We start from the raw sequence: 19516 nt of genomic DNA on the forward strand, positions 1-19516 counted from the left end.
AAATGTAAACCCTCCAAAGATTCCTAACGTCTTTAATGCCTCAAAAAAACAACAACAAAAAAAAAATACAGTGATGCTGACGCCACGCCTGTTCCTCCCAAAGCAGCACAACAGTATGAAAGAGAAAAAGAAAGAGGCTGAAAAGAAATTGAAGATTCATGTGACCCCCCACAATGTCAAGCAAGGTCAGAATACCTCATAGCATCCCCTAATCCACCAATACGTACAGCAATCAATCACAACCTCCCCCCAACCAAGAATGACCCCTTTTCAAGATCTATCACGTAAGTTCCTATGTAGTGTTTCTGTAAGCCTGAGCTCATAAACTAAGATCATAGAATATTCAAATATCAGACCCTCTGCAGACCAAGGGAAGAGGAAACCAATCGAGTGCTCGGCCTATATATGAGATGCATTAACTGGGGAAATTCCACCATTCTGTTCTCATTTTGGACTTGCGGTCCCTATTCTCAGGAAGCAGCTCCTTAGCCATCTGACCTAGGAAGACAACTCCGTTAGTGCCCCATCAATTCAGAGCAAGTGAATCGCCACCTTCTCTTAAGAGATTCCTTGAATAATGACCTTGATTCAGATGCAGTTAAAGCCTTTCCCCATACCTTGCTGCTGTACTGTTTGGAGCAGTGAGGGCAGCAGACGGGAGGCGTGGCGATCGTGCCAGTGAGTTGGGTGTGGGTGCTCAGCATGGGGTCTGGTTCTCCAGGGCCAGCTGGACGGAGTTTGCGAATGCTTGGTGGGAGCTCAGCCCCTGGATGGTTCTTCAGAATATGGGCTTTTCGCTTGCTGGCACTTTTATAAACCTGCAAATTCAAATGCTCCACCATGAAAGCGGTATGCGGTTCCACTTTCTTACTTAAAGCAAACTAACGGTTCCACTGTTAGGTATGAGAAATGAGAAAAAGCATTCATGTAGCCCAAAATAAAATATATTAGCAGATATATTAAAGGATAATAAGGATATAACCTAAATAAATAAAATAAGAACATAATATAGATATGCTAAGTATCTTCTTGGAATTTATATATCTAAGAGAGTAATAATAAAAATACGCTTTACCCTAAAGTTTAAGAGGTGGTTACATAATCACAGAAAAAGGATTGTTTCAAAGGCCCATTCATCCCATTTTGCCTTTCTGCAAAAGCTCCATATGTTTACTAGTACTAGATGCCAAAGAATCCTCCAAAATGGCAAGTCTAATAGCGACTAGTACCTGAAATGATGAATCTACACTTTAGAAAGCTTCCCAGTTTTAAGCTGACACAACTACATTGTATAAGGGAACAATATTGCAATGGAACAATACGTGTATATTCTGTCTTTCTGTAACTGCACAAAAGTAAGAATGAAATAGTACAAAGAGTCTTCCATTGCAAAACTTCTCTACATCCTACTCAATCTTCTAGAAATCCAAAACCTGTATATTTTACAAGGAGGATGATGAACACCTTCACTTTGGAGCTTAGGAATTTGAAATGAATTCATATACTAAGCTCCTGGTAAGCCTCTACCTTTATAACAAAAATCACAGAATGAAGGAAAAGTATTAAACACAAAGTCAACTAATGCTTCAGAAAAAAAAAAAAAAATTGGCTTAAAATGAGGCTGTGCTTCTAGCCCTTTCTCATCTGAATGGAAAACTACCGAGAGACAGGGAACCATCTGTTAAGAGTAACTGCAAGATCCGAGTATGTATTTATACATGCAGACACATGGGCTCTGCACAGGGCTCCCAGAGAGACATGTTGCCTTTTACCTTATCACAATACTGACAAAAGTAATCGCGGTTGGGTTTTATGATGGGCAGAGTTAACTCTGGCACCTCTTCTATCTTCATGTCTGGGTGCCTCTTTGATAAGTGATTTACCTAAAGAGGGGAAGAAGCAAATGAGAAAAAGAGAGCCCATTACAGACAGACACTAACCAAACGCCCCTGGTCTAGACTGCTGGAAGTTGGCATTCTCTGAAGCAGTGCCCCAAAACAATAGGGCATGTGGCCAGAACCAGCACTGCCAGGCCCATCTGACATCAAGCCTTAACAGTCACCATTGACGGGAGCTAACAGTAATTCAGCAAATTACTGAAGGGGAATTGGGTCACTGCAGATTCCATTAACACTCTGACTGGAAGACCCGCTGATGGAAAATTGAAAATTACACTGGCACGAATTTCGTTGTTGAATTCTCCTGATGCAAACCTGTCTTTCATTGTTTAGTGCCCTAGCCTTACTGAGGACACTGAATGAGATGCAAACTCAGGTTCTAAGTTGTAAATAATGCCCTATGCCTTTAGCTGCCAGCAGAAATATATTCTGCCAAAACCGTAATGAGGTCCAAATGAATTGAGGGCAGTGAACTGGCTACCCTAATGTGTCTGCTAACCTGGGTTCACATACCCAGCTTTGAGGCGCAGTTTCCTTTTAGTATCGTATCACATCTGGGAAAGGGAACAGTTGGAGACAAGGAAAGACCTCACCAGAAAATATGTTCAGGAACACAAAAGAGAAGAGGGAAATAAAGTATAAGAGCAGAGATTGAGAAGGGTGAAGGCAAAGAAAACTAGTAATGAAAAGCGACAGAAAAAGACCTCTCCCAAGAGGTCACCAGAAATGAGCTGCGGCAAAGGAGGGCAGGGGGGCCTGAAAAGGAGAGAACCCGGTTAGGCATTATGCACTTCCGGCTTCTCCCCAAACCACGGACAGAACCTACTGACCAATCTCGTACAGGATACTGGACAGAAGCCAGCCCCATAAACAGAAATAGGTGGGTCTGGAAGCCATTTGGCACTGACCAGCATGCCCCGTCTCCGGAAGCCCATCATACACAGGCGGCACTTGAACGTGAAGCTGTCGTAGTCCGTGGACGTGATACGAGGCTTGAATGTCTTGGAGCGGCTGATGCGGTCGGCTTTCTTGGCCTCTCTCTCAGGATTATGCATCCTCTGCATATGTTCCCGTAGTTTGTCTTTTCGCTATTTAGAGGGAAGTTTTGAAAAGGCAGGGGAGTGGGGAGCAGGGGTAGAAAAGCTTTCAATGAAAGGATTAAAAAAAGCAATACCAGTTCCAAGTAAGCACAACCTGCCATGATGCACCTGAATTGCTAGGGTGCTGGAGGGTACAAGGACATGAAAAATGACCGGGGATTACTCTGTCCACTAGCAAGTAAGTGTGTCCCACTGAGCCTTGGTCTCTGAGAAGAAGGACTTCATGTGTATGTGGAAGAGATCAAAGGATAATGGAGTAGGTTTGGTATTACGAACCACAAGGTAAATTGATAATGGATGATAAGTAATACTAGATCTACAAAGCCACATGAATGCTCAATTCCCACACATTTTAGCAAATGTTATGATATTCTTCTAAATCCCACATAAATTTAAGAATTTCTCATTTTGTGGATTTAGAGGTTCAAGTAAACAATTCCATGGCCCACTGTGGATGGAGCATAACGGTCTAGGTCACAGATCTTAGTTTGATGACCTCATCTAGTGATACATGTTGATATGAGTCCGTAGAGAGAAAATCAGGCAGAGCCCATCCCGAGTAAAAACGAATTCAAACAAATGCCACCTCCCTTATCCAGCGTGGCTCTCTTCTCTCACACATATGATTAAACTGTTACTGGTCTTACAAAGTTTTTTTTTTTTTTTATGTTTATTTATTTTTGAGACAGACAGAGACAGAGTGCAAGCAGGGGCAGGGCAGAGAGGGAGACACAGAATCTGTGTCTCCCTCCAGGCTCCGAGCTGTCAGCACAGAGCCCGACATGGAGCTCAAACCCACGAACCACAAGATCATGACCTGAGTCAAGGCTGGACATCCAACCGACTGAGCCACCCAGGCGCCCTGGTCTTATAAAGATTTTGATCCTGCTCACCATAACAGTCCTCCCCACGTTTCCGTATAGGGACTTTTATTTAACCACTGCATTTTTCAGTGCATTTAACAAGTATTTCTTGAGTGCCCACCACGTATCAGGAACCACGCTGAATTCAGATTTCCAAAGCTCGGCACCCCTCACCTACCTCTCCCTTCTACATGACACCCAGCTGCTCTTTCCTCCTACTGTCACCCACCTAATTCCTGGAAAGCCCAGGAGAGAATCTGAGAGTCTCCTTATTTGCAGTAAAGTCTGGATTACAAACCCTGCCCTAAATAACAGTATTTATCTTTAGTCTCTTTAGATACAGTGATCAAAGTCACCGCCTCAGACTTCTGTTACATTTCTATATTCACCAATTTCCCCCACCTATTCCCTTTAAACAAGCCAATTTATTTTTACTGAATCACTGCCTAAATCCAAAAGCCTACTACTAGTACTTCTCTGTGCTCTGCATGCAGAGACAGACATGTTTGCCGAAGGACAAATCTCAGCAAGGCTTTTCCGTCCTAACAGCCCTAACACCAATCCATTATGCCCCTACTCTCTCCTCCTGCCTAAATCTTGCTGCCGGATCACCAACTTTCCCAAACACCTAGCCTCCCAAGCTACAAATCCCAAGCCCTCGTTGTCTAACCATCAGCCTTTCATCCAGACACAAAGTCCTACCAATTCTCCCTCAGACGTTTGTTTTGAATAGGGGCCCTCTTCTCCGTGCCCACTGCCTGTACCTTAGTTCAGCCCAGCTTTAAAATGCCTCTGGGGCGTCTTTATCCCTCTCTCCCTCCCTCCTCCTCCTGTCCCTTTCTCTAGCAGGCTAACTCTTCCCCACCCTTTCATGAATTCAAGGGTCACCTTATTTATGAAGTCTCTCCTACACCCGGAGTCAGAGTTCATCCTCATGGCATTTTATTCTTTTCTTTATTACAGTAACAGTAATAATGTTTTTAAGTGCTATTTATTTAAGTAATCTCTATATCTGACATGGGGCTCGAATCAAGACTCTGAGATCAAGAGTCACACGCTCCTCAGACTAAGCCATCCAGGCGTCCCTCTAATCTTCTCTTTAAACTGAGAGTTCCTGAGGCGTCTGGGTGGTTCAGTCAGTTAAGTGTCCGACTTTAAGCTCAGGACATGATCTCATGGTTCATGGGTTCAAGCCCCTGCATCAAGCCCTCTGCTGTCACCGCAGAGCCCGCTTTGGATCCTCTGTCCCCCTCTCTCTGCCCCTCCCTCACCCGCACCTTCTCAAAATCAAATAACCATTAAAAAAAATTTTATAAGAAAAGAAAAAAACCGGGGCGCCTGGGTGGCTCAGTTGGTTAAGTGACCGACTTCAGCTCAGGTCATGATCTCGCAGCTTGTGAGTTCAAGCCCCACATTGGGCTCTGTGCTGACAGCTCAGAGCCTGGAGCCTGCTTCAGATTCTGGGTCTCCCCCTCTCTCTGCCCCTCCCCTGCTCATGCTCTGTATCTCTCTCTCTCAATAATAAATAAACATTAAAAAATTTTTAAAAAAAAAAGAAAGAAAGAAAAAAAAAAAACCCTGATAGCTCCTAAAAGCCAGAAGGTCCTGCCTTGTCTTTACACGTGCTGCCCTCATGGAGCGTGTAGTAGGACAATTACAACTCAGTATAAGTGCTATGACAAGGTTATAAGTAAAGGGTCCTAGGGGAACACACAGGAGAAGCAGAAGTACTTCAGCCAGTGGAGGGGAGGGCAGCAAGAAACGCCTCTACGAAGTGCCATCAGCTGGGTGGAATGATGAGAGAGTTGGAAAGTATATTTCAAGCAGGGGTGGGGTGTAAAGGAGAGCAGATGCAAAGCCCCCAGGAGAGGCAGCATGCCACACTTAAGCAAAGCACACAGTTCAGTAGAACAGAGTACAAAGTGGAAGGGGGAAATGCAGAGGTAACTGGGAGCCAGATTCTGTTTTTAACCAGAGGGTAGGGGTGCTTGGGTGGCTCAGTCAGTTAAGTGGACAACTTTTTGATTTCGGCTCAGGTCATGATCTCACAGTTCATGGAATCGATCCCTGCAACAGGCTCTGCTTGGGATTCTCTCTCCTCCTCTCTGTCTGCCCCCCACCCTGCTGCTTGCACACGAGCACACACACACACACACACACACTCTCTCTCTCTCTCTCTCTCTCTCTCTCTCTCTCTCCCTCAAAATAAATAAACATGTAAAAAAAAACCCACTAGAGTTTATTATTTTTTTATTGTAATTCATTGGTGGGGGGAGGGGCAGAGAGAGTGGGAGACAGAGGATCTGAAGCAGGCTCCATGCTGACAGCAGAGAACCCAACGCAGGGCTGGAACTCACAAACTGTGAGACCATCACCTGAGCTGAAGCCGGACATTCAACCAACTAAGCCACCCAGGCGCCCGAAAAAAACACTAGAGTTTAGATGACACACAAGGTTACAGTAGTTTCAAGTGTACAATTTAGTGATTTGACAACTCTGTATATTCTGTTATGGGAGCCAAATCTTGTGGTGACTTTGTTAAATTAAGTAAACTTTATACCCAACATGGGGCTTGAACACATAACCCTGAGATCAAGAGTTGCATACCCCACTGACTGAACCATCCAGGTGCCTTGTGGTGACTTTTAAGTGATAAGCACTTAGGAATCTATCTAGGTGGCTATTAAAATTAAAGGGTTTTGGGGCACCCAGGTGGCTCAGTTGGTTAAGTGTCAAACTCTTGATTTTGGCTCAGGTCATGATCTCATGGTTTGTGGAATCAAGCCCCATGTCAGGCTCTGTGCTGACAGCATGGAGCCTGCTTGGGATTCTCTCTCTCTCTCACTCTCTCTCTGCTCCTTGCCCACTCGGGCATACTCTCAATTTCTCTCTCCCAAAATAAATAAATAAACTTTAAGAACATTAATTAAAATTAAAGGGTTTTTCTGAAGGGACATGGCATCAGATTTGTGCTCTAGAAAAATAACTCACTATAGTCTGAAAAATGGGTTGTAGGTACATTGTGCTTTTATAATGTGTCAATCTGACTAAAGGGAACTAACTACATTTACACGGATCCCCTTCCCCGTGTGGTTCCCAGTTAGTCTTAGCTAAGAAAGAGGCTCGCGCCAGACTGCAAGGTGGAAATGAAGCAGCGGCCATGAGGCTGTGGGTCAGATGCAGGACAGCCTCACTCACCCTTGTTGTCTCCCACCAGGTCACCAGCCCTCTTCCTGGGAGCAGGTGCTGCTGGCCAGTCCGCGTTCACTAACACAGGCAGCACCAGCCTCCCACGGACAGCACCAGCTCTCTTTCCTGAGCCTGGTGCAGGTGCCTGGGTTCCCAGACTCCCAGGTAAATTCCCATTATCTACCCAGACCAGGGCTTCAGAAGGGTGCCTTAGTGACTCTTCTCTGATCCTCCAACTTTTCCTGCCAGACTCTTACTTCTCTTCTTCTATAATGAAGTTCTTATTCCCACAAGAAAATCCTTTACCACACAACTCTAGTGGGTTTGCTTCTCTGATTGAACCCTGTGTAACACACTGGGTGAAGGTAAAGGAGAACATGAAAGCAGCAAGGTGTTTTACCTGCATGGTGTGAAAATAACATCTGGCACAAAAGAGATTATGAAAAAATATGGAATGGATAGGATGGATGGATGGCCAACCGGTTAACATCATAAGACAGGGATCCTTCCTTTTACATATACTGTTGGTGTTGTTTTTTGATTCAGAAACAACAACAAAAAATACTAGGCCCATTTACACCTTTCACATTAGTTCTAAACCATGCTACTGTATACTGAAAGCTATCAGGATTATATTCCACAATATATCAACTTAAACTCTGAAAATTACTCCCTATTTCTCTTTAATGTCTACACATTCTATGTAATACAACTTTTTCAAATTAGTTTTTCCTTCCTGCATCCACTTCTGATCCTTTTCATTTCTATGACAGCATGACATACAACCACATTACTGGAGTTTCTCTATTGAATGCAAACCATCTGATTTCCCAGCGAAGAACACTTTATTATTTCCACATTTACTTGTTTAATTCTTATCTGATTCTCCTGTAGGTTTTTCCTTTGCTTCTTCTAAATTCCAGGCAGGTAACTGATACTTATTATGTCTCATTTTATTTTTTAAAAAATTTTTAATGTTTATTTATTTGAGAGCAAGTGAGCAAATGGGGGAGGGGCAGAGGGAAAGGGAGAGGGAGAAAGAGAATCCCAAGCAAGCTTGCTTAGTGCAAAGCCCAATGCAGGGCTCGATCCCACAACCCTGGGATCATGACCTGAGCCAAAATCAAGAGTCGGACACTCAACCAACTAAGCCACCCAGGCACCCCGATTATGTCTTATTTTAATCCTTGGAGTCATTACCATTCCCCTAAAGTTGTCTAAGCCATTCAGTGTTCTACAGATTTCCCACCTCCCTTAGATGAGAGTCCTACGACTTTCAGGGCTCAATTACCAGGCCCTAATACTTCATAAGTGCTCAATAAAAATCTCTTGATTTGGTAAGTAAATGTATTGTTCTCTTAGGAATTCCTCAATAGCAACTTAGTTCTGTTCATTATGCATTTAGATCTTTTAAGGAGATGTGGTATTACTCTATTCAGCAATTTGAATTAATTATTTGGAGAAATTAAGGTGAGTTTTTTTTCTTAATTTTATAATAATAACTAAGTCAAACATGAGACATAAAATGCATTTCAAGTTCAGTTCTTTGTAAGTAGGTGATTAACTGATGAAATGAACAGGCCTTAGCTCGACATAATTTCAGCAGCATGAGAACTACCTTAGGCTGTTCCCTGCTTACATACCTTGAATTGCTTTCCACATGTGGAACACAGGAAATCTTTGCGGTCCGAATGTCGGAGCATGTGGAGACGCAGTTTGTCAGGACGACAGAAGGCCTTGTCGCACTCTGTACACTGGTAGATCTTTTCCGAGTGGAAGCTTCGCACGTGTTTTTTCACCTGGCAGTTAGAAGACACGAAAAAGTCAGAGGACTCAAGCACCAAATGAAATGACAAAAGGTGGCTTATCAACACTAGAGGGAGCCAAACGCATTACCATGGATTTTCATCAACCTGGCGGTGTAATCCAATCAGATGTGATTGATAATTGGCCTCAATCACACATAGTATCCCTGTCACAAAGAAACAGAACAAGTAGCCAGAAAGCCTTACAAATCTTAACCTGAATTTGAAGAAGAGGAAGAAAGAGTACTTGCTTAGTCAAAGCCCCGATCACATAAGACCCATTTTTCCTTCTCTCTCTTTAAGATTAAAAGCAAGCAGAGTTCCTTTGGATTTAAATGAATCTTGCTAAAAATTATCTGCAGAAAGATAAAGAAATAATTCTTTCTCACTTTTTCCTGCCTCCAACATGTACAGAAGTAATTTAGCCCCTTTTAGTAATTGGTCCTTTTACATCTTTCTATTAAATCACGTTCTGAAGAATAAAGACATGAATTGGATGACATAAAATATATTATGCATTTATGAGAAAAATACAATCACCAGCATCATTTCTCCTTAATTGAGACTTATTCCCTATACTTTTAGATAACTTAAATAAAGGAATATGACCTCTGAACTCTCTTAGCCATAAATATCCAATGAAGGAGAGTTATGAATGAGAGCTAAGTAGTCATATCAAGGTATTTCTGTAAGACATTTTGCTTCGTTGTTTTTGAGTCTCTTTTGCCATTAGATTCTGCCTTAAGCCACTTGCTAATTGCTTGTGTGAAGTGATAAAATTACCAAGAGTCCCAACACTAATAAAACTATGATCTTTTATTTGGGTAATTTTTTTTAAAAGAGAATATTTTTCATTAGATATTTATATTTAATTACTCATTGACTAGCATAGAACTAGCATATTATCACTTGAAGTCCAAATGAAATCATGAATATTCTGGAATTTATCCTCACCTATTTTGCTCCAGACTATAGTCCAAGGAAGGAGGTCAGTGCTTGACACAAAAGTATATTATATACCAACTTTCTCTTTGTTTCCTTCCAAAATGCATGACCTTAGTAAAGCAAGACAGGATACCACAGTAGTAGAGAGAAAATGTTTCCAGGCCAGGAAATGGGAGTATGTCTTCCACAGGCTCTCTATATTTTATGAGTAGAGGGTACTGGCAAAGATTAAGAAAGACTTTGTAAAAATTATAATCAGATCTGGGTATTTGTTACTTGTAATAAAACTTAAATGTTTAAATGCCAATGTCTGATTTGGACAATTGAGGGCCATAATAATCTTTTGTTTATCAAAAGCAGCTTGATTGAAGAAATACTGTCCTCAACCGTAACGTTCAAAGAAGGGATGAAAATGCAGGCGACAGGCAGTCTCAGTTTCCCAAACATCGAAGTGTCTCTTACCAAAGAAGAAAGTGTACAGGAATCTCAGGAGTAGACACTCACCTGGATAAAATCTGGGAATCGTTTCTTACAGGTTGGGCAGGTGAAGCAGCCATCATTGATATGAATGGCCACATGATCCTTCAACAAATCAAGGCGGTCAAAGGATTCTGGGCAAAAAATGCAAGAATAAGTCTTCTGATCTGAATGGAGCTTCATGTGGCTCTCCAAGGACGCACTGCTGATGAAGCCCTTGTTACAGAGATCACAGGTCAGCGGGCAGTTCCCCTCCCGCCCGTGGAAGCGCAAATGTTGGTCCAGTTTGTCCTTTTCACGGAAGGCCTTCCCACATTGCAAACACTTAAAAGGCCGGAAGGACTTCCGGATAAACAGATGCTGAAGAGCTGCATTCTGAAAGACACACACAAATTAGATTATTTAGTGAGGAAATCGAGTGCAGAAGCAGCTCACACCTTTATAGACAAGTAGGATGATCTCTGCAGTCAGACTTTCCATAGAAATTCAACTCTGGGACACACAGTTGAAAGAAGTCTTTCAGGGGCGCCTGGGTGGCTCAGTCAGTTAAGCGTCAGACTCTTGATTTCAGCTCAGGTAATGATCTCAGGGTTCATGGGATCGAGATCTCAGGGTTCAGGGTTCATCAGGCTCTATGCTAACAGCATGGAGCCTGCTGAGGATTCTCTCTCTCCCTCTTTCTCTGCTTCTCTGTCTCTCTTTCTCTCTCTCTCTCTCTCTCAAAAATTTAAAAAAAAATTTTTTTTTAAGAAAGAAGATTTTTCTGGTGAAGACATTAAAAACAAAGCCAGTCCCAAATGCTGAAAAGACAAATTTCTTTTATGTCTTACAATATTTATGGATGTTGGGGGGACGGGGTGAAAGAATTTAAGTAAGATCCAAAAAAGAATTCCCAATCAAGGATTTGTATAAAAAAATAAATCCCCGAATGGAGTAGAATAATAGAAGATTTATTAGAAATGATGTGGGATAAGTCACACACACATTAATGAGGTTGCAGCAAGTCAGCCAAATGTTACTTGCTGAAGCTCTTGAGAAAAATAATTAGAAGCTTGATTAAAATGTTTAGGAGGAAATAAAAGATATAAAAAGGACTGAAGGGCAGTACTTGCCAGGGGCAGGGGAAGGAGGCAATGGATACAGGGTTTCTTTGAGGGTGAGGGAAATATTCTGGAATTATCATGGTGATGGTTGTACAACTTTGGGAATATTCTACAAGCCACTATAAAAGGGTGAATTTTATGGTATGTGAATTATATTTCAATTCAAGAAAAGAAACTTGAGAGAGAAATGAAGGATACAGATTTATATGAAAATATTTATTCATGACACAAGATACATGAACACCCATCATAAATGGAATATGTGTATTTGACCACTTCCTACTTAGAAATTGCAGAAGACAAGTTCTCAGTGTAGCTAGTTAGTTCCACTGGTTAGAAGGCCATGCTAAGAAAGTTAAGCTTATCACTTTGTTCTCTGTCTAGACTAGCCAATTTTTTTTTTTCAGTCACAGACCGCACTTCTAATGTTGATTAGCTATCTTGTAAATTCATGCAATTGTTACAGGGAATCCTAGTGGCAGAATATGGATGGATATTCAATGCAAATTCATCACTACCGCTGGAAAAACAGCTCATGCTCTACTGAGAGCAGATCAACAGAATCATCTTTCACACAGAGAATTCTGAATCAGTATTTTAGTTATACTATAATGAAGACTCATTCATTAGTTCCTCAAAATGCCAGAGAGAATGCTCTAGAGAGCTAGGAGAAGGAAAAATAATCCTTCAAAAAAATATATCTGTGAGTGGGTATGCTTATGAAACTATGAGGGAATAGTAATTGAAGGGTTAAAGGAGACCTTAACGCATTATTTGTGCGATGAAAAAAGTACAAGGAACCATGCTTAACCCCTTACTTTCAAATTACTTACAAGAAGCAATGTCTAAACTGAATTTAAAGTGAAATCATCATTTGGGGAAAAGCAAAATAATTATGTTTTAGTTAGTGGAAATTCTGAACACAGTCACTCTGTGACAGAAAACTTCCTCTTCAGGGGTCTCTCACAGGGCTGGGAGAGACATTTTACCTACTCATTTATCTCAGGTAGGTATTTAGAAATTTTGTTGTCTTCCCAAGTTGACTGAGGTTGCTTCCAGACTGCATCATATTTTATTCTCCTTTGTATCCAAATCCCTTGACATATAGCTTAGCTCATAGGAAGTGTTCAATAAAAGTTTCAGAATTAATGAAATGTATTCCATATGAAAATCAAGATGAATTTTTTCAAGGTCTCTTTTATAGGATCTGCAGAGATCTTAAACAGTAGCCCTTTTTCACATCAGCCAGAGCTTTCTTGCACTGTTATACGGTTCAGCAGTTACCTAATCTTTTTACTCTGCCTGAACAAATACTTATTTTACATAAAAGCTTACACTATTCTGGCTACTTCTAAAACTTAATGGAAATATTGCAAATAAACAAATACTATCCTGAGGTTCAGACATTCAAGATTTAGAGTGCTTTTGGCAGGTAAGAATCAGTTCCTTTATTCAAGTTCGATAAGGTTTCCAAGGGCAGACACAATGTACCACTGATCTTGGTCCCACTAGCGATTCCATTCCTTTTTGGGGGCCAAATCCAGAACTCGATTTTGTTTTGGACTATTATGCTAATAAGTCTTCTGCCATTCCTGATTAGCAAGAGTGTCCTCAGACACTTGACCACTGACCAGCCACCGGGCTCCTCATTCTTAGTTCTGTCCACAAACCTTGTTCTTGTCATCTTTCTAATCCCCATGAAGCCCTGAAGACCGTATTTCTCTGATCTAGTGATCCTCATGTAATCCACACAGCACAGGGCAGTGAAAGTGCTGAAAACTGTCCCCACCCCAACCCACTTCCAGGCCACTTGTATCCTCTGTAGTTCAGAGCCGTGCTGGCACATATTTCTAGAGGAAACCACGAAAAGTGGCAGAAGCAGCACAGATGGATCCATTATGGATCTTCAGATCCCTGAGTTGCCATCAGCCAACCATGCCATACCATTTGGTATATAAGATCCTCAAGGGTACCACAATGTTATGGTTGCTAAAACCTGTGATAAGGGATTCAACCCACAATGAAATGAGTTCTTAGGTGCACCTGAGTGGCTCAGGTGGTTGAGCGTCCAACTCTTGATTTCAGTTCAGGTCATGATCCCAGGGTTGTGGGATCGAGCCCCACATCCAGCTCTACACTGAGCATGGAGCCTGCTTAAGATTCTCCCTCTCTCCCTCACTCTCCCTCTGCTTTTCCCCTGCTCACGAGTGCTCTCTCTCTCTCTCTGTCTCTCTCTGTCTCTCAAATTAAAAAATAAAATAAGATCATTTAAAAATTAAAGGGCACCTGAGTGTCCCAGTCGCTTAAGCATCCAACTCTTGATTTTGGCTCAGGTCCTGATCTCATGGTTCTTGAGTTTGAGCTCTGTGCTGGGTCACACTGAGAGTGCAGAACCTGCTTGGGATTCTCTCTCCCTCTCCTTCTGCCACTCCCCTGCACTCACTCACTCTCTCTCTCAAAAATAAGTAAATAAACATTTTTTTTTAATTTTTAATTAAAAAACTTTTTAATGAATTCTGAGACAACATTCTTTATAGACAAATACCTATAATGATTCTCAAGTTTGATATTAATAGCTAAAGGAAACTTAATTTAATTGATCAGTTTGCATATTATTTTGATCTTGACACTAAAAAGAAATAAATCCTGTTGACTTTTTTTTAAGTTTTATTTTTATTTTTGAGACAAAGAGACAGAGTGGGAGTGGGAGCAGGGCAGAGAGAGAGGGGGACACGGAATCTGAACCAGGCTCCAGGCTCCGAGCTGTCAGCACAGAGCCCAATGTGGGGCTCAAATTCACAAACTGCGAGATCATGACCTGAGCCGAAGTCAGACGCTCAACCAACTGAGCCACCCAGGCACCCCTGTTGACTTTTTTAAGTAGGCTCTACATGCAGCATGGAGCCCAACTTGGGGTTTGGACTGACAACCCTGAGATCAAGACCTGAGCTGAAATCAAAAGTCAGATGCTTAACCAACTGAGCCACCCAGGGGCCCTGTTTGTTGGCTTTTTAATTAATTAATTTACTTTTAACTTTTCTCTGTCTGTTTTCTACCCGGCTTTCAAACCCATTGGTGAACTAGCCAACAAATCTCACTCTCCACTGTCCTTCACCTGGCACCCCACTAGGGTCAAGCTACTATGTGCACTGTCCCATAACCATTCCAAGCACATGCCCGTGTGTTGGCCTTTGATCCTATGGCCACCATCCACAGAAACAGCCTACCTTCTTCCCGTCTCTCTCCCAGATTGTTTAAATCTCACATCATCCATGAACTGCTGCATCCATATTCCCTGACTGCTTCCTCTTTCTTTGGCCTTCGTAGCTTCCCAGTTTTGGTAACAATTACAGGTTACACTTTTAAACTTAGCACTCAACTGTAAGCCACCTTACATGACCATTATCTCCCTAATTGGACTATAAGCTCCTAGAGGACAGGACTCATGTGAAACTTGTATTGTGCCCCCAGCACAGTGCTGAGCCTATAGTCAGATCTCACGACTATCCCACAAGTGGTTCAAGTTGTTGTAGAGCTGGAAGGGACCTTGGAGATCGCTTGGTCCTACCCTTTATTTTGTGTAAGAGGAATCTGCCGCCCACAATTTATTCACTGACCTATCTGAAGATCAATTGTTGCTCATTAACTAATTAGCATTCACTGTAGCAACCAAATTGTAGTTTCCACCAGGATTTAGCACGTACAGGTTGCAAAGAAGAGCAGGTCAGGCAAACACTTAAATAACATTCTGTTACGTGAGACACAGGAAACAAACCTACCTGCAGCTCCAACTGAGCAGGCAGCATTAGAGGAGAGAAAAATAGTTACATTACCAATTGGATTGGAAGACTTCCCTTCAGTTGGTCATTACCAACCTGGATAGAAAAGATGAAAAAATACATAGCCCTACTTTTTAGAATGTGTAAAAGGAAAAAAAACAAAAGCTCAACTAAGACTGACCTCCAGAAGCCACATGCACATGGCTTTGGCTTTGACACAAGGAACCCTGTACCTAAACCAGTCACCCAACTCACTGAAGAATGCAAATATGGTTATAACCACACTACGCTTGTACAACCACAACTTCACTACACGTGTGGGCTTTAAGGTTGGTTTTTTTTCCTTCAAAAAAAATTAAATCTGGTAAGCATTTCTCTGAACTTAGTAAAAATTCAGAATGGCCAAAGCAGAAAAGACAGTAATTGAGCAGGAGAGTAAAACGAAGATTGAGAAATAATGTAGAATGACAGATGGGAAGGTATTAATTCACAGCTTTTTGCCTTTCTGGTCTATGTTTATGTATGTTTACATGTCCTTTTGAAAGAATATACATGGAGCCAAGAGTATTATGTGTTTCCATCACAGGACCCTTAAAAAGGATGTTTGAATACTATCACACAGCTGAAAGTGTTTAAATGTACTTTTACATGAAGGCATGGACTGAACTATTTTTCAAGGTCCCTTCTAGCCCATAGGCAAATGAGAAGTCCAAAATAAACATAAGCTAAAACAATCACCTATCTAGAAATTGTGAAGCCTGAGAAGTTATACAGAAAAATCCCTCTTTCTATCCACATATAAAGTACAATAAAAGTATATACCCTGCTGCCACAGACAGGGGTATAAGTAATTGTCTTCTGGATGTAAATTGGTCAGCACATGCACTTATCCTGCTCTCCACATGCATCCCCTGCAGCAACTAACTCAGACTCTGAGGCTATCTGTGAAATAAGACTAACACGCATCTGATCTGGAAGCCAAGGAGGTCCTGTGGCCACATGGTCTAAAGTCAAGACGCAGGCCACAGAAGTGAGGCACTGACCAACTCTGAACCTGGAGCTTAAACTTCAAGCTGTCCTGGGTGTGTAAAGCATACCTGCCATATCAACTCGGCCACGGGTCCCTTTGTGTTGACGAGTAATGACATTTGCCAGTCTCCCCTTGGAAACTGTAGACAACCAAGTTCATTTACCCAGAATTAACCTGAGAGCTCTCATTAGTCACAGATCAGCCTCGCTGTAAATCACAGATACAGCTTCGCTGTAAATCATTATTATAATTAAGTGGACTTATTTCCCCATTTCCAATCTGTGAGTTTAGGGATCCAGAGCATGATCCTATTTGAACTATTCTTGTCCCGAAGCTGCCAAGAGCCAGCCTTCTGTGTCATTACTAAACTGATGGGATCTAGGACCAGCCATTCCAGCCCGTCACAGGACACAAAGACATTGAGAAGTAGTGAATACGTTCTTCCGAAACAAGGGAATCAAGCATGTGGTAGGTTAGATGCAGGATTTCGAAGTGGACGGTGAATAATAAGTCAGGAAACGTGGCGCCTCGAAAGCCAGCTGACTGGAGAAAGGGCAGCACCTCATCAGGGAGGAGCCGCGCTCCCCACTTACTCGGATACGCTTGGCTCTGCGCATGTCATCGGCCGTCAGAGTGCTCTGGGCGGGCAGCGCGCTCTCCTCATGCTGGGGCTGCAGATGCAGGCTGTGAGTCTCTGGCTCATGCTCCAGAGAAGGCTGGGTGTCCTGTGGCAGCTGTGGGATGGGGAGAGCAGTCTGCTCTGGTTGATCCAGCCCATTCAGAGTCGCTGGCTCAGCCTCATCAAACTGCTCCTTGGTGGAAAAATGTAGCAAGTCCTGAAATTGCAGTAACCAGGAATTATTTCTCGACCTAGGTAGAGACTCGTGCTACAGAGATCGTCAGCTAAGATTCAGAGTTCCTGCATGATTTTTTAAATGGCTAGAGTCATGATACCCAGAAAAAAAAAAATATTCTCCTTCTGGGAAAACCATCCCCAGGCTGTGAAAACTAGGAGATATTCCAGATCACTTCTTGAGGAAAGGACTCTAATGGGAGAACTCTTCTGGAATACAATCATTTCAACTGTTTCAATGGATTAAACAGGGTTCCCCAGTAATATCTCCGATCAATCTCAAATCTTGAGGGCAGCAATGTTGGGTTTTTGTTGTAACATTCAAGAATATGTTCTTCTTATGTGGTGTGTATATGTGTGTGTGTGTGTGTGTGTGTAATGGAGTATTACTCTGCAATCAAAAAGAGTGAAATCTTAGCATCTGCGACTACGTGGATGGAACTAGAGGGTGTTATGCTAAGTGAAATTAGTCAGTCAGAGAAAGACAAATGTCATATGACTTCACTCCTATGAGGACTTTAAGATACAAAACTGATGAATATAGGGGAAGGGGACAAAACATAAGAGACTCTTAAATGTGGAGAACAAACAGAGTGTTGCTGGAGGGGTTGTAAGAGGGGGGATGGGCTAAATGGGTAAGGGGCATTAAGGAATCTACTCCTGAAATCATTGTTGCACTCCATGCTAACTAACTGGGATGTAAATTAAAAAGTAAATAAATTATGAATAAAAAAAAAAAAGAATACGTTCTTCTTGCCTTTCTCCAGTCACCCTTTAAGGAACAGGTGGCAAAGCACTGGCATGGCAGAATGCTCAGCCTCTGGGGGGGTGTTTGTACTGAAACCTGGTAATTGCTCCAGGTCCCCTAAGCAAGCATCTGACAAGGAAGGAGCTCTTCCCTCGCCCAATACCTGTGTCGTGTCATCACACTTTTCCCCATTTTCGCTGGTTATTTCCAAGCGGATAAATTTTGGAGGGCGCCCTGGCCGTCGACCTGGGCCAAATCGCCTCTTGCCTCGTCCCCTTCCTCTGCCTCTTGTTCTGGGGACAAAAGATTGGGTTATAAACAGTCATGGTTACACAGTTCTCACTAACAAATATTTCCCTCGATGGTCCTGATGAGCCCTGAATCTTGATTTTCTCTCATTTTACTACTTGTCTTGATTCTTTTTCTAACAGGAACAGTCGTTTTGATAATATACACTTGGGGCGCCTGGGTGGCGCAGTCGGTTAAGCGTCCGACTTCAGCCAGGTCACGATCTCGCGGTCCGTGAGTTCGAGCCCCGCGTCGGGCTCTGGGCTGATGGCTCGGAGCCTGGAGCCTGTTTCCGATGCTGTGTCTCCCTCTCTCTCTGCCCCTCCCCCGTTCATGCTCTGTCTCTCTCTGTCCCAAAAATAAAAAAAATAATAAAAAAAATATATATCATGATAATATACACTTTCTAAACGTCTCATCCTTGCCATCTAGATAGCTCTTACATTATTCAGGAAAAAAAGGAGCTATAAAAACTCAAAGCAGTGACACCATTTCATTATTGAAAGTTCTGGAAGCACAAACATATCTCTGAAATGCCATGAGAAATGCAGACAGGACAGAACGCGCTAAGCCTTATAACCATTCCTAGAAACAAGATTCCATTCTTTCCTTCTTGTCTCCTTGCTTCACTTCCTATTCCTTCCAAGAACTGTGGCTGGATTCAAAAGAACTTTCTTGTTTTACCATAAGCTTCTGGAAGCTCAAAACAAACTTCTAATTCAATTGTTCCATAACATGCCTAGTAAACACCAAATCAATTTCATCCCCTTTAATAGATTCCTAGCATACAAAAATTCCTTAATAAAACGAATTCAGAAAGCGTATCATTAAAATCTCTTTCAGAAGATGTGTGTGTGAGGGGATTAAGAGTACACTTACTTGATGAACAGTGAGTAATATATGGAATTATTGAATCACTATGTTGTACACCTGAAACCAATATAACACTGTATGTTAACTACATTGGAATTAAAAGAAAAGGAGATGTGTGTGAGAGATATGTATAAAATTAATCAGATCATGTTTTATTCTTCCACTCATCTATTTCACAATTTAACAAAAATTATATGTTGTCCCAGAACTTTTAAAAGACTCCTTACTATTGAAAATTCTGAGCCTACGCAAATGCAGAGAGTAAGACCAATGTGCCCATTACCTAATTTCAATCCTTAGCAACTCACGGCTAATTTTATTCCATCATATTCCCACTATTTCACTCATACACACAAACACCCATTAGATTTTTTCTTAGTTACTTACTACTTTTTTTAGTAAGTAGGCTCCACACCCAATATGGGGCTTGAACTCATAACCCTGAGATCAAGAGTCGCATGTTCTACTGACTGAGCCAGCCAGGCGCCCCCATTAGATTATTTGTGAAGTGAGTCCCAGATGTTATTTCATCCGTAAATATTTCCGTAAGCATCTCCACAACATA

At 42.0% G+C, this 19516-nt stretch overlaps 1 protein-coding gene across 4 annotated transcripts in view; it reads right to left on the reverse strand.

Moving 5' to 3' along the window:
• The window catches only part of PRDM10 (PR/SET domain 10), a 103164-nt gene that overhangs the window by 15617 nt on the left and 68031 nt on the right, over positions 1-19516 (reverse strand). For 2 of the 4 annotated variants that reach the window (XM_043579821.1, XM_043579819.1), the window contains 8 exons: positions 17954-18083; positions 16783-17025; positions 15160-15171; positions 10305-10652; positions 8694-8849; positions 2807-2986; positions 1773-1883; positions 618-818 (listed from right to left, as the gene is read on the reverse strand). In XM_043579821.1, the coding sequence (XP_043435756.1) occupies positions 618-818; positions 1773-1883; positions 2807-2986; positions 8694-8849; positions 10305-10652; positions 15160-15171; positions 16783-17025; positions 17954-18083 (1381 nt within the window). The remainder of the gene's footprint in view (positions 1-617; positions 819-1772; positions 1884-2806; positions 2987-8693; positions 8850-10304; positions 10653-15159; positions 15172-16782; positions 17026-17953; positions 18084-19516) is intronic. The other 2 variants (XM_043579822.1, XM_043579820.1) reach the window with 1 other exon arrangement.

This window comes from Prionailurus bengalensis, chromosome D1, assembly GCF_016509475.1.
Source record: "Prionailurus bengalensis isolate Pbe53 chromosome D1, Fcat_Pben_1.1_paternal_pri, whole genome shotgun sequence".
Classification (NCBI taxonomy): domain Eukaryota; kingdom Metazoa; phylum Chordata; class Mammalia; order Carnivora; family Felidae; genus Prionailurus; species Prionailurus bengalensis.